Source organism: Pinus tabuliformis, chromosome 6 (genome assembly GCF_031772625.1).
Source record: "Pinus tabuliformis cultivar Carrire ecotype Pingquan chromosome 6, CPIR1, whole genome shotgun sequence".
NCBI classification, from domain to species: domain Eukaryota; kingdom Viridiplantae; phylum Streptophyta; class Pinopsida; order Pinales; family Pinaceae; genus Pinus; species Pinus tabuliformis.
Genome location: NC_142292.1, coordinates 296,044,146 through 296,058,464, shown reverse-complemented (window position 1 = coordinate 296,058,464; position 14,319 = coordinate 296,044,146). Strand labels below are relative to the sequence as shown.

At 38.9% G+C, this 14,319-nt stretch overlaps 1 protein-coding gene across 3 annotated transcripts in view; it reads right to left on the bottom strand.

Annotated features, from left to right (window-relative positions):
• ASG3 (SNF2 domain-containing protein / helicase domain-containing protein) overlaps positions 1–14,319 on the bottom strand; it is a 380,591-nt gene that overhangs the window by 94,262 nt on the left and 272,010 nt on the right. For all 3 annotated transcript variants that reach the window (XM_089415440.1, XM_089415438.1, XM_089415443.1), the window contains one exon: positions 4,699–4,844. In XM_089415440.1, the coding sequence (XP_089271566.1) occupies positions 4,699–4,844 (146 nt within the window). The remainder of the gene's footprint in view (positions 1–4,698; positions 4,845–14,319) is intronic.

The following is a 14,319-nucleotide window of genomic DNA, read 5'->3' as shown; positions in this document are numbered from 1 at the left end:
AGAGCACATCCAATGCTACCCCAAATCAACAACTATTTCATCAAGTGGGTTGAAGCAATACCAACCAAGAAGGCCACTGACCAGGTAGTCATAGATTTCCTTCAGGATAAAATCATTACCAAGTTTGGTGTTCCTGCCAAGATTGTCAGTGATAATGCCAAAGCTTTTTATTCCATGCCTCTGACATCCCTGTGTAACAAATATGGCATAATCTTATCACATTCTTCTAATTATTACCCTCAAGGCAATGGGCATGCTAAGTCAAGCAACAAGAACCTCATAAAAATTATGAAAAGAACTATTGGCAACAATAAAAAGGATTTGGATAGCAAGATCAAGTATGCCTTATGGGCCGACCGAACAATTGTAAAGGTTTTCATTAGGTTTAGCCCATTCCAATTAGTCTATCGTTCTGAGGCCAAGTTACCTATAAAATGCAGTTACTAATCCTTGAATACCTAAAAGCTTTTCCCGATCAACAACATGCCATACAATCCTGAATCGATCAAATAATTGAAAATGATGAAAATAGAAGGAAAGCTTTTGACCAAATTGGTCGTGGCCATGACAAAATGAAAATTGCCTTTAAATATAGCCAGCACAAAGTGTTCAAACCCAGTGATCTAGTACTCATGTGGGACAAAGAAGAGAAAAACTCAACATGCACAAGAAGTGGGACAACCTTTGCATAGGTCTATTCAAGATAAGTGATGTAGTAGGAATAAACTCATATCATTTAGAAAGTCTAGATGGAGAGTATGTTCCCCTCCTCGTAAACGGACAACTCCTAAAGGAGTATTATCCTGAGACTTAACATTGTATCATATGCATGGTGTTAGTTTTTGGTAGCATCGGATGTGCTCTAGCCATGAAAATTGGTGGAGAGGCTAAGGCACATAAGTTCTAAAGAACCCAGAAACCGTTCGCTGAAATTCCACCCAGATAGCATTTTATTAAAATAATTAATATTTTTAGTGGGGTTCCTAAGTCTAAACTTAGGAAAATTAAAATATTAATGAGTATTAATCAAAATATGGGTGAGAATGTTCTAGAAGACGGATCAAGTCAAGTTTTAATCTTAGCCGTTGATAAGAGACTTAATCTCAGTCATTGAAGTCTCAACGAGAAAAGTATAAGGAGGCTTTGGGTTCACTTGAAAACACACAAAGGGTTGATCATATAGTTCGATATTCCTAGGGTAGGGTTGGCTAAAGAATTTGAACAAGTGATTAAGCAGTGAGGATCAGAGGCAGTACTGGAAGTGATTTCCAGTTCCAATGAATATACTTCAGAGAAGACAGTGAAGGATCAGAGAGGTAGTGCAGTGCCAAGGAGGGACAATGCAGCAACTAGAGGAGGTTGACGCAGAACTGTTGGGGGATAGCAAAGATCAGTGTCAGGAATCATTGTGGGTGATTGACAGATGAAATCTCGATTTCTCAGCAATAGACACAGCAGCAACAAGGGTGACATAGTCAGAGGGAGTCTCCACGCAGAAGCCACACAGTGACTGCGTAGGCTCACGCAGAGACTGCGCAGTGGGTCATCCAGGAGCTAGGGCCAGTGCAAAATCTCCAGATTCAGTGTGAGAAAATTCTCACTATTTTTCTATTAGTTATCTTCTCTGAGTGGATTGCCATTTCTCTGGGGCATCCAGATTGTATTCAGAAATTTACTGCCAATAATAGAAACCCTCAGATCTGCTGCACTAGTTTTCCTACATTAGGTTTTTCCAGGGACTATTGTCCAAAAACAAGTGTGTCAATTGTTCATGTGTTGGTGTTTCTCTTGCTTTTCTCAATTCATAATTTGTGAAGTCTGCAACTGAATTTATTTTGATATTTACTGAAGCATTGGTAAATAACTTATTGTTGCAAATAAGTAGGAGAAATAAATCAATCATTGCAGCATAATTTTTTCACATGGTATCAGATTTGACATGGTATCATAATTATCACCATGACTTAATTAATACCCTTTAATTAACCAGATTTCCTAAGTTTAGACTTGGGAACCATTAAAAAAAAGTTAATTATTTTCGAAGTGGAATTTCCAGAAACGATTTCTGCGTTTTGGAGAATACATGTATTCTAGCCTCTCCACAAAATTTCATGGCTAGAACACATCCGATGCTACAAAAATCAACAAGTTCGTCGTCCACCAGGGGTTAGGACAATCATGGGTTCCTTAATGATACAGGGGGCTCACATAGGGAGGCCCTAGGAACCAGGGTGATGGCCATAATGATAAGGGTAGAGATCATGTTTGGCTTTTGCCCACGCAATCAATTCTTATGTCTGGGCCATCTTTTGCATTTTATGGTATATTCATGTTGTAAGTGTCCAAATTATGCTTTTAAGTTCCCTTTTAGCTGCATCAACCTCCAGGGCATCATTCCAAGCCTGATCCAAAGTGTGGACAAGGGGAAGGGGAGGCTAACTCCTTGTAGAACCAATGGACAAATGTGGACCCGAATAGAAAAAGTTTGAAAGGGATTATAATGAAAGGACGGTAGCAATGTGTATGGTGTCAGGAAGCAAGACCATGCAACCAGAATTCGCATTTCCCATGTAGCGCCACACCTAAAGCTAGTAGCCAATAAAGGAGATCTCACGGGACTAGGATACAAGACTAACCACCAAGTTTGGACAAGAGAACAAGAGTACAGATCAAACCCATTCTTTCTGCCAAATACCCCACTAATCCATGTCCAAATGTGTCCAAAATAAGCAAGCAAAATACCCAATTGCAACGAAAAGCCATACCTTTGGGGTTGGAAGGCCCACCTTCAAACATACAATCATAACGGATGGGTGAGGGCACATAATGGCTGGCTCAGGTGGCGGAGAATGGTGGCACATCAAACTATTTGGTGGCTACAAGGGGCTGTTTGTTGCCAGCTGAAGACATATCTAGGTGAAAAATTCTCCTATGGGCATCTCCCACTAGTGGTGGGTTACACTGACTAGATTTGACTTTGGGCTCATCCCTTGAAGATTGGTTAGTTGATTGTTGGATATGTCAAAGATTTGACTTTGACTCTTTTGTTGATGATTTAGAACATGGGATCTCTCTACTGAACATTTGCTGACAATCTAATAGAAAAAGAATTTTTAAGGATTTTCCCCCTTGTGGGGTTTTTCCATCGTCTTTGACCAAATCTTGTGTCTCTTGTTATTTCTCTTGGCTGTCTTCTATTGTGCATTGGATTTACTGTTCTATCTACAATTGCTTATTGTTATTGGCAGATTGAATTTATTGGATAATTGATTGCTAATTGAAGAATTGGAATAAGTGATTGTGCTATGTGTAGAACACTAGAAAATTAACAGGTTGACTACTACATCTAACAGAACTTGGCACCAATAAACACAGACCATCTTTTCATTACAGAAAAACCAGAAGCTTAGATAAGAGCCAAAGATTCGAGAGGCAAAAGACTGACTCTGCCTTTAAAATATGAAACTTCCAGAACTGCAGGGCACTCCATTAATAAATGAGATGAAATTGATAACACCCAGTCGTGCTAATCTGCCGCTTTTGGAAAGGAGATCTCCACCCAGTTTTGTTCACAGAAGATGTTGTGGATTGATGAGATGTGTTTAAATGATCCTGACAGGGGACTAATCTGCTTCATCAAGTGGAAAAGTGAAGGTGACCCAAAATTGGAATGCCCTTGAGCCCACTCAATCACAGATTTGAAGTTCCCTGCAATCACAATCTCTTTGGCTTCCAGCTAGCTTGCACATCTCAGAAAACCCCAAATTGCTAACATTTCAGCTCTACTATTAGATCCAGCACCCCTAAACCAGCTGAAATGATAGGACTGGTCCTGCCGAATATAGATTGTTAGATCCTGCTGGCTATTCAGATTTTATTTCAGTTTGTTTCGCACTTAGGAAGACAATGTAAATACCATTGTATATACCCTTCCACTATATCTGTTTTTTTTTAACGTAAATATATTAGCATTATGTTCATGTGAATAGAAGATGTATTTTACAATAAAAAAGATTGCATGGTACTAATTTATACACTATAGATAAGTCTTTCTACATAGAGATCTATGCAAAATATGGTATTCTTAAACATTCCAATATAGAAAAGAATCATGTCAAATTCGTTGTTATAGACAAAACTAGATTTCCATAACAATAGATAAATTTCATGTTTGAATGATTTTGCACAGATGCAATAGAGTCTGCAAAATTAGAAGAAAACAGAATACAATCTAGAACATGAAATACACAAGTGCAAACCTTGGGAAATTAAGTATCAGTCCACACCATAGACAAGCACAAACACACCCAGATTAATTGCAACTAAAGAGTACTTGATGTATATGAGTCCTTACTGATATTAATACTATAAATAAACACCCATGCACATAACTATAACATAAAAAAATACCAAATGATTGGATAACTATGAAAATAGCACAAAATGTTCAAGAAAAACATAAAAAAGGTCCATCCATACACCCTCTTGATTGTTTGCATACCCGCGATTTTTTCTGTTAGCGGTTGTGTAGCTAGCTAACATGTGTAATTTCTTGTGCATGCTTCTTGAAAAGCTCTTCATCATACTTTTCCAATAAAATAGAAAGCATCGATCAGAAATTATGTGTGTGAGTGTGTGTTTATGGGTGTGTAAAGAAAAATGAAGCACTGCCCAGGGAGAATCATAGCCTTGACAAACCTGAGAGTGGTATAAGATGTAAATCTCCTAAATGAAGATCTTCACACTCATAAGCTTTCCCATAAGCATCCGGAACTATTTGAGAAAGATTTGCTAGGGAATCAAACATGCCTCCACTTCCCCAATTGCCAGAATTGTCAACGCAACTGCAAATACACAGGGTATCACTTGATCAAACACACTGAAATTTAGAAAAAATTGCATTCAAACGTGAATATTATCTACTTTATCTCCATCTGTTACCTAAAAGAAGGGAAACCTGAAATTTTCATCTGCAATTGATTTATTCAGACCCCTAAATTGTGGTTCAAAATTATTCTCACGACCAACTGCTGCCATCGTCCCTATACACATATGGAATCTTGAACATGAAATGCAAAACTCACAAAAGGTAATCTCCAAACACAATCTCTGATCTGGGGCAAAAAGTAAATGTCCTACTCAGTCCGCAATTGATTCATTCAGACCCCTAACTTGTCGTTCAAAATTATTCTCACGACCAACTGCTGGCCATCATCCCTATACACATGTTGAACCTTGAACCTTGAACATGAAATGAAAAATGCACAAAAGGTAATCTCCAAACACTATCTTTGATCTGGGGCAAAAAGCAAATGTCCTACTCAGCTATATATAGAAAGCAGACCAAAAACAAACAAGGATATGAGCTTTCCTTACTGGAATTGGTTTTTTGTCTCAATGTACAACCATCATCAAGTTTGAATTTAATTGACCATTTACAAACTAGAAGCCAGGACACAACAGTAGGATTCCCAAAGTGATTGCCACATGTTGTACAATGAAATAAACAAAGTTATTTATTACAGGAAAATCCAACAAAAGGAGGACAGTAAACAGAAATTCATATAGGACAAATAAATAATTGAATAGGAATATGAATGAATGATAGATGATTAGTCAGATTTATCATGGAGCTTGTCTTCAGCTGGGAAGTAGGATGAGGAACCCATTGAACCTTTTTGTCCTTGTCCAACTGTCTTTGGTGATTGCTCTTTCACTCTTGCTTGGGCTTTGTCTTCACCTCACCTCTGATACCATGTTAATTTTAGGCAACAATGGTATATTCTATGCTTTAGAGGAATTTTAATTCAATTTCTTTATTAGCCCAGTATCAATATTCAGATTAGCAATCTCATCAACATGATAGTAAAATGCAGACAGAACATAAACATAAACAGTAGAAGACAAGCCAAGACAAGAGGACACAAGATTTGGCACCAGCTAGGGACTAACCCCAATGTGGGGAAACCCTTGATCAAATCTTTTTTTAGTCTTCAATAGTTCAGCAGAGAGAGATAGTACAATTTACAAATCTGATAATTTATAACAGCAGTAAAAGAGCCCTAACCAGAAAAGTAAATGCTGGTCAACAAGGCAAATTTGACACTAAACAAATTGGTCAACTTCGGCTTCCAAACAGCAAGATAAAACAACCCTCAAAATAGTCAAATTCAGCCCAGTCAAAGTCTGGTCAAACAGCGCACCTACGGTTAGCCCTAGCTGCAGCGAACGCTGGTCAACAATCAATGTTTAGTCTCGATTTTTGTGCCCATAAATACGGCCTGCCCAAACAGAGATAGCCCTCACAAAAAATGCAGTCAAAGGAGGTCAACGCATGTTGGTCAATGCTTGGTCAATCTATCCAAAAATTCGGTCTCCTGAAATTTCGGCCTCCTAAAATTTCGCTCTTGAAAAATTTCAGCCGTGTGGAGAGAGAGAGAGGCCCAAAAATTCGTACCCAATCAATGACGAGAGAGAGAGAGAAGTGTGAAGATGAGTGTGTCCAAATGAAGCTAAGGCATCATGTATTTATAGCAACGTTGAGAATGAATAGACGTAATTGTTGGGCTTTTGAGCCTATATAAGTTTGTTGGCCGACCTTGACAATTTGACCATAATCAAAACAAATTCATAACTTTATTTGTACCTGTCAAATCAGTTGATCTTTAGATCAATCCTACACCTCTCGGAGAGAAGAATCCAAGAAAAATATCAATTGTCATAAACAAGATGACCCATGGGGAGTTTGGCCCCAGTTGCGTCAGAAAAGCATCAGATCCAGAGTTGCGGGGGAGCGCCCCCACCCCCTTCAAACCCGCTCCCAATCCACACTCCGGGCGGGAGCAGCTCGGGAGCGGGTCGAGAGCGCACTCTCAATAAAAAAATTTGCCCTCCCTGCCAAAACAAGGAGCGACTTCGGGAGCATCGCTCCCGGAGTGAAAATTAAAGCCCGGGAGTGATCAGGGAGCAATTGCTCCCGATCGCTCCCGGGCTTTTAATTTTCGCTCCGGGAGTGACGCGCACGCCACCGGGAGCGAAAAAGGCGAAAAAAATCACGGACGCCAAAAAAAAATTAATTTTAATTTTTTTTTTTGTTTTATAAGGGCTTGGGGGGCATTTTGTATTTCATTGTGACTTGAATGAGTTGAGGAGAGCCAAGGAGATTGTGCAAAGGAGCGAGGAGGAGCGAGGAGCGAGCATCGAGGAGCAAGGAGCAAGCCTGCAAGGAGGTTAGTAGCTTATTAATTTAGTAGTTTAGGCTTTAGTTACTTAATAATTTAGTAATTAGTTTAGTTAGTAATTTAGTAAATGTATAACTTATTTAGTAAATGAATCTTGAATCTAAATAAATTAAATTAATAAATAGTAAAACTAAATACTAAATAGTAAAACTAAATACATTTTTAATTTTCTCAAGATGCATTCCCATTCCCATTCCCATTAAATTTTGCAGATTCAAAAGCCTACAAATATCAAACATCATGGACCTGGTTATATTTCTTGGCATTTTCTTCTTCTTGGTCCCTTTTCTAGATATTATGGTGTTGGAGAGTAGGAAACGGAGGGCCCAAAATGAAGAGCGAGATGAAGAAGCTAGAGAAAGTGGATTTGATGAAAACCCTGGTGAGGAGGAGCTGGAGGAGGGTGAACATGACTCTCAAAAAACTAAACAAAACCAAACCCCATTGTGGAAATATGTTAACAGGCCTGAACCAGGGAAAGGGGGTGGAACCACTAAATTACATTGCCCCCATTGCAACAATAATTACACAGGTTCATACACCCGTGCCAGAAAACACCTCTGAGGCTCTGCGGGAAAAGGCCATGGGATGGAGATAAACAAATAGGAATCAAAACTTGCGTAGCTGTGTCAGCAGCAGATAGAGCCAAATACATAAGGGAAGAGGAGGAAGCCCGATACAAATCTAAAAAATCAAGGGGTTTCTTTGAACCAAGCTCACAATCACAAGCACAAAGAACTCCTTCAGCATCCTCCCAAGGCAGTGGATATGGAGGCACAGGGTCACTAGCTTTAAGGCGTAGAACCATATCAGATTTCCTTGATGAGGGGTGCAGGAATGATGTGGATTCAAAAGTTTACAAGTTTCTTTATGCATGTGGGACACCATTCAATGTTCTTCGCTCACCTTATTGGCACGAAATGGTTTCTGCAATAAATGATGCCCCTAAATGATACAAGAGCCCTGGGTATGACAAGGCAAGAATCGTTGGACTTGATCATGAAAAAGCAAAAATATCACATTCTTTGAATAGAATGACAAGTTCTTGGACTGACCATGGGGTGTCCATTATATTTGATGGATGGACAAATGTAAAAGGCAAGCCATTGATAAGTGTTCTTGTTGTGTCTGTTAGTGGTGCCATCTTTCTAAATGCATATGATTACTCATAGAAGTTCAAGACCGGCATCAACATTGCAGAAGCATTACTTGAAACAATTGACCGTATTGGGCCATACAATGTCATCCAAGTCATCACTAATAATGCTCCTAATTGTAAGGCAGCGAGAGCAATTATTGAGGGTAAATACCCCAACATATTTTGGTCTGGATGTTTGGTTCACACATTGAACCTTTTGATGCATGATGTTGTTAAGAACAAAAATGAACAATACAAATGGATTGGTGATTTGTACAAAAAAGGAAAACAAATGATAAAATTTATTACAAATCATAGCAATACCCATGGCCTTTTCCGCAGTCACTCAAGATTGGAATTGTTGAAGATTGCGAGGACTAGATTTGGTAGCTATTACCTCACCTTCAGGCGCCTTTTGAAGGTAAGAGAGTCATTGGCTAGCATGGTATCAAATCCACACTGGCAGGTATTAAAGGAAAGGGCTACAAATGCAGCTGACAGGCGAGGTTTTGAACTGGTGGAGGAGGCCACTCTTGAAGGTATGCTTTGGTCAAGTGTGAGGCAAGTATTGGATTTCACCAAGCCCATTTATCACATGATTCGGTTTGCAGATACAGACAAACCAGTGATTGGCGAGGTGTATGAGCAGATGGATACCATCTTGGGGCAAATAAAAGATATTGTTCATAACAAAGATCCCGACTTGTACAAACTGATTCACGATTGTGTGTGTACAGTGGAATAAACTTAATCTTCCACTAAATTGCTTGGCATATATCCTTATGCCAAAATACTACTCTACATCTTGGTTGGGCCAACCTGCACTAGGGGGTGGGATTAGGACCAAACCCCATTTAGATGCAGAGGTAACTAGAGGATATTTGGATGCATTAGAAAAGTTGATACCTGACAGGGAGGAATGTGCAGCCATGCGCCTTGAAATAGGCAGATACTTCAATGGCACTGGTTTGTTTGGTACCTTCCATGCAATGGAAGACAGAGACAGATTTGATTCTCTCACATGGTGGGAAACATATGGCGGCCAGGGACTTTTGCCAAAATTGGCAAAAAAAGTTCTATGACAGGTTGCAAATACTTCTTCTGCAAAGAGGTGTTGGAGCACCTACAGCTTCATACATAATGTGAAAAGAAACAGATTCAATGAAAACCGGGCAGAAAGCTTGGTTTATGTGCACTACAACTTGAGGTTGTTGAGTCATTACTGTTATCAGGCTTATGAGGATCCCATATATAAAATTTGGGACAACCACCCAGAGGATGACAATTGGAGGATGGCACTATACATCTTGAAGAACTGGAAGAGGAACTTATAAGGGATGAAGATGAAGCAACTGCAACAGCCATGCCACCTCCACCATCCAGTAGCAGTGCTCGTGTTCCGAGTCTTGTTCCTTTGTTGTCACCACCTCCATCTACACCCTCACGTGGAGGACATGTGCCTTCTAGTTCTGGTCGTCGGTCTGTGCGGGAGACTCCTAGAAGACCACCACGACCTGCTCATACAGGAGACTCTCGTGGCAAGGGCCACATGTAGATTTACAGTTTACTTGTCTTTTCTAGTTTCTATTAGTTTTCATAACTGTTGAGTCTTGAGTCCTTGACTCTTGACCCTTTCATATCATAATGATATTTTTTGTAAACAATATATGACTGTGACAATGAAAGTTTGAAGTTTGAAGTTGGCAATTATAACTCATTGGTAATGATTGTGAATTATGAATATGATGCTTCGTGAAAGACTAAAGTTGTTTCATTTCATTTCATTATTCATAATTCATTTTATAACATTTCATTTCATGTTAACAATTAGAACTTAGAAATATCTAAGATATTATTTCTTGTAATGGTTAAACTTAGCTTACAAGTACAACTTTGGTGATCAATGATGATAAATGTTATATATTGAATTTACAATTTTGAAAGCTTGAAGTTGAAACTTTAAGACTGAATTTGATGAATCATCATTCACGAGACTCAATATGTTGCAGTTGTAATATGTATGTTACTAACTTGTGGACATGGTTGATGAAGATTATAACTTCTAGATGATTGATGTGATATGGTTCAATGATCAATCTATGTTTTTTTATGTTTTTTATATCTAATTCATCATTTTACATGTTTTTGTTGACATATATGTATCAAAATATAAAAAATATATATATTTCTAAAAAATCGCTCTAGGATTCGCTCCCAAACCGGGAGCTTCTGAAAATGTCACTCCCGCTCCCGTTTTTTCTCCCACTCCCCGCTTTCGCTCCCGCTCCCAAGTAACACTGATCAGATCACTCACTTGTCATAATGGGGATAGAAGAAGAAAGACTTCCGAAGTGGCAAGGTGCCTATGCTCGTACACAAAACTTTTCATATAGTTCTCACTATGAGGAAGGTACATTTCTATCAAGTCTTTTATGGCATGCTAGATTTGCACACTTGAACTATGATAGCCTTCGTTTGTTGAAGTAAATAGTGTTACTGGTTTGCCTACAATTCCTAGGAAACTTAAGCAATGTGATGCTTGTATTTTAGGAAAGCACAGCAGTAGTCTTTTCATGATTCTCATTCCATAACACATAGAAAACTTGAACTCATTCATTCTGATTTATGTGGTCCAATGCATGTTCCTTCTGCAAATGGTAATAAATATATGATGACATTTATTGATGACTACACCAGAATGTGTTGGGTTTACTTATTGAAGAACAAATCTGATGCTTTTGAAACATTCAAGAACTTTCATGCATGGATTGAAAATGATGCACAATCTCATATTGGCTCTATTCGCACTGATAATGAAAAAGAGTACACTTAAAATGAATTTGAAAACTAGCTTTGCCAGCATGGGATCAAACATTAAACAATCGTGCCTTATAATCCCCAACAAAAGGGAGTAGCTAAAAGAGTGAACAAGACAATCTTAAATATGGTACGTTCCATGTGTTTTGAAGAATGTTAAACTAATGTTTTGGGCTGATGCAGTTCTATGTCTCGTCACAAATGTATCTTCTTGGGGTACTCAAATACCTCCAAAGCATACCGTCGCTATGATGAAGTGAACAAGAAGTTTAAAATATCTAGAGATGTGATATTTTGAATCTTCCAAGACTGACAATGTTGTTGAGTGGTAGGTTGATTGCTTGGACAGATTCGGACATAATAAATGCCAAAATCTTTTCAAGAATTTGATAATGAGATTCCACATCTTGAAGGGGGGATTCCTATACTAGATCAATCTATGGAATCTTCTTCTGAAGCACTCTATCCCCACATGAAGCTCCAGCCACTAATGATACTTTGAGTGATGTGATTGACAGAATTGGGAGACTAAATCTTGATTCAGCCCCATCTCAGTCAACTGAGCAGCCTGGGCCATCTCAGAAAGGTCCTCCAAAATGGCTGACAAAGACACTTGAAAGTGTTCATCCTGATGAGGTTGGAAAGATAGGAACAAGAAGCTAAACCAGACAAAATGGAGGTGATGTAGACGATTCTGATTCATCTATTGATACAGAGGTTTCTTATGATTGTGATCTGAATTTTTCTACAGATTTTGAACCAACTTCCTTCAAAGAAGTCGCTTCTCATGATGAATGGAGAGAAGTGATGCAAAAAGAATATGATGCCTTAATAAATAATGGCACCTGGAAGCTGGTTGATCCTCCATTGGGAACAAAATCAATAGGCTACAAGTGGGTCTACAAGAATAAGTATAAAGTTGATGGCTCACTTCACAAGCACAAAGCTAGGCTTGTGGCAAAAGGTTTTGCACAGAAGGAACGGGTCATTTATGAGGAGACTTTTGCCCCCACAGCAAAATGGGCTACCATCCAGACACTCTTTGCCATGACAGCACAGAATGGTTGGAAAGTCCATCAAATGGATGTAAAAATTGATTTCTTGAATGGAGATCTGAAAGAGAATGTCTTAATGTCCCAACCAAAAGGATTTGTTGTGAAAGGTTAGGAACATACAGTATGCAAGCTTGTAAAATCCTTGTATGGCCTCAAGCAAGCTCCATGAGCCTGGTCCGAGAAGTTAACTGAGCATCTTCTGAAACTCAACTTCAAACATTATGATCTTAATGATGCAACTTTGTTTGTCAAGAAAGTTAACAAAACAGTTGTATATCTTGTGCTGTATGTAGATGATCTTTTGATGACAGGGAACAATGAGAGCTATATTGCATCCATAAAAGAAGGAATTGAGGAAAGGTTTTGAAATGACAGACTTGGGCTATGTTCACTACTATCTTGGTATTGAAGTAACTCAACATCCAAAGTTTATATTCCTCTCTCAGAAGAAGTACATTGGAGATCTGTTGAACAAGTTTGGCATGATTGAGTGCAATCCTTTAACCACTCCAATGGAACAGAATTTAAAGCTCACATCCATTGAAGGAAAAGAATTTCAGGATGCAACAAAGTATAGACAACTTGTAGGAAGTCTCAAGTATCTGACTACTACCAAACCAAACATTTCATTTGTGTTGGAATCCTCTCCAGGTTTATGCAAAATCCTTGTGAGGGGCATTGGTCTGCTGCAAAAGGAGTTCTAAAGTACTTGAAAGGAACTCAAGACTTTGGACTTAAGTATACACAGGTGGGCGACTTCGGCTTGATTGGATACTCTAATTCAGACTTCGTGGAGATAAAGAAATTGGGGTATCTACTTCAAGTTATGTTACGAGTCTTGGATCACGAGTTGTCTCCTGGAGGTTGTGAGAACTTGGAGACCCAAATTTCTACTGCAACAACTAATTAAGTTTCTTCTATTAGTTAAATAATTGAACAAATTATTTTACGGGTTCTATGGTAAATATCGAAACCAATACACTGCAGCCTTCGCTAATTTAATTATATGCGGAAACAAGAATCTGAGAAAGAAAAAAATAACACACACAAGTGACACCATTATTTTTGGACCAATATCCCCGGAAAAACCCAATGTGGGAAAATCGGTGCAGCAACTAAGGATTTGTATTATTAAGCAGTGGTTTTCTGAATACAATTCTTCGGATGCCCAAACTAGCAATCCTATACAGAGATTTGACTGCACAAAAAAGTAGTGAGATGATCTCACTCTGTCACTGGAAGATCTGGCACTAATATGCACTGGAGATGAGCCTCTGCACAGTATTGCGTCAAACCCACGTAGTCACTACATCACTACTACTGGGATTGTGTTGCACCTCCTCTGATCCTCTGCTAGCTAGAAACCTCGACCCTCTGTCCTCCCGATCTCACACCCCGGCTCCGGCACTTGATCCCGACTATTCCTCAGTAGAATTTCGAACTCTCTCTAATGCTCTGCTCTACCACAGCATAGCTCTACATGGCCCTGCGTCAGCCTCTCTGGGCGTCTTTCTTGCCTCTCTGCCTTGTACTCTCCGGATCAAGAAAACTTACTCTGAAAACTAGCCCTGGCCCTCACTACAAGAAATCACCTTGATCACTTCTACAGCAACTGTTGCGCTGCACTCTTCAAAAATCGATCTCTTGATCTCTCATTCAATGTGTTTTCCAAATGCCCATCAAACCTCTTCTTATAATCTTCTCGTTGAGTAACCAACGGCCCAAATTAGATTCTAATCAATGGCTAAGATCATTTTAACTTGATCCTCATCTTCTTCTAGAAGTTTCACCCTCAATTTAATTAATACCCGTTAATTATTTTAATTTCCTAAGTTTAGACTTCGACATCCATTAAAAATAGTTAATTATTTTAACAAAACCTTCTCCAGGTCGAATTTCTCAAAACGATTTCTAGGTATTCTGAAATACATGTGTCCTAGCCTCCCTAAAAATTTTGAGGCTTAGAGCACATCCGATGCTATCAGAAATCAACACTCCCTCTTAGCGAGGAATGTGCTCTAGTAATGCAACCTGTTGAAGCATCACCCTTCTTTGTAACATCTCCCTC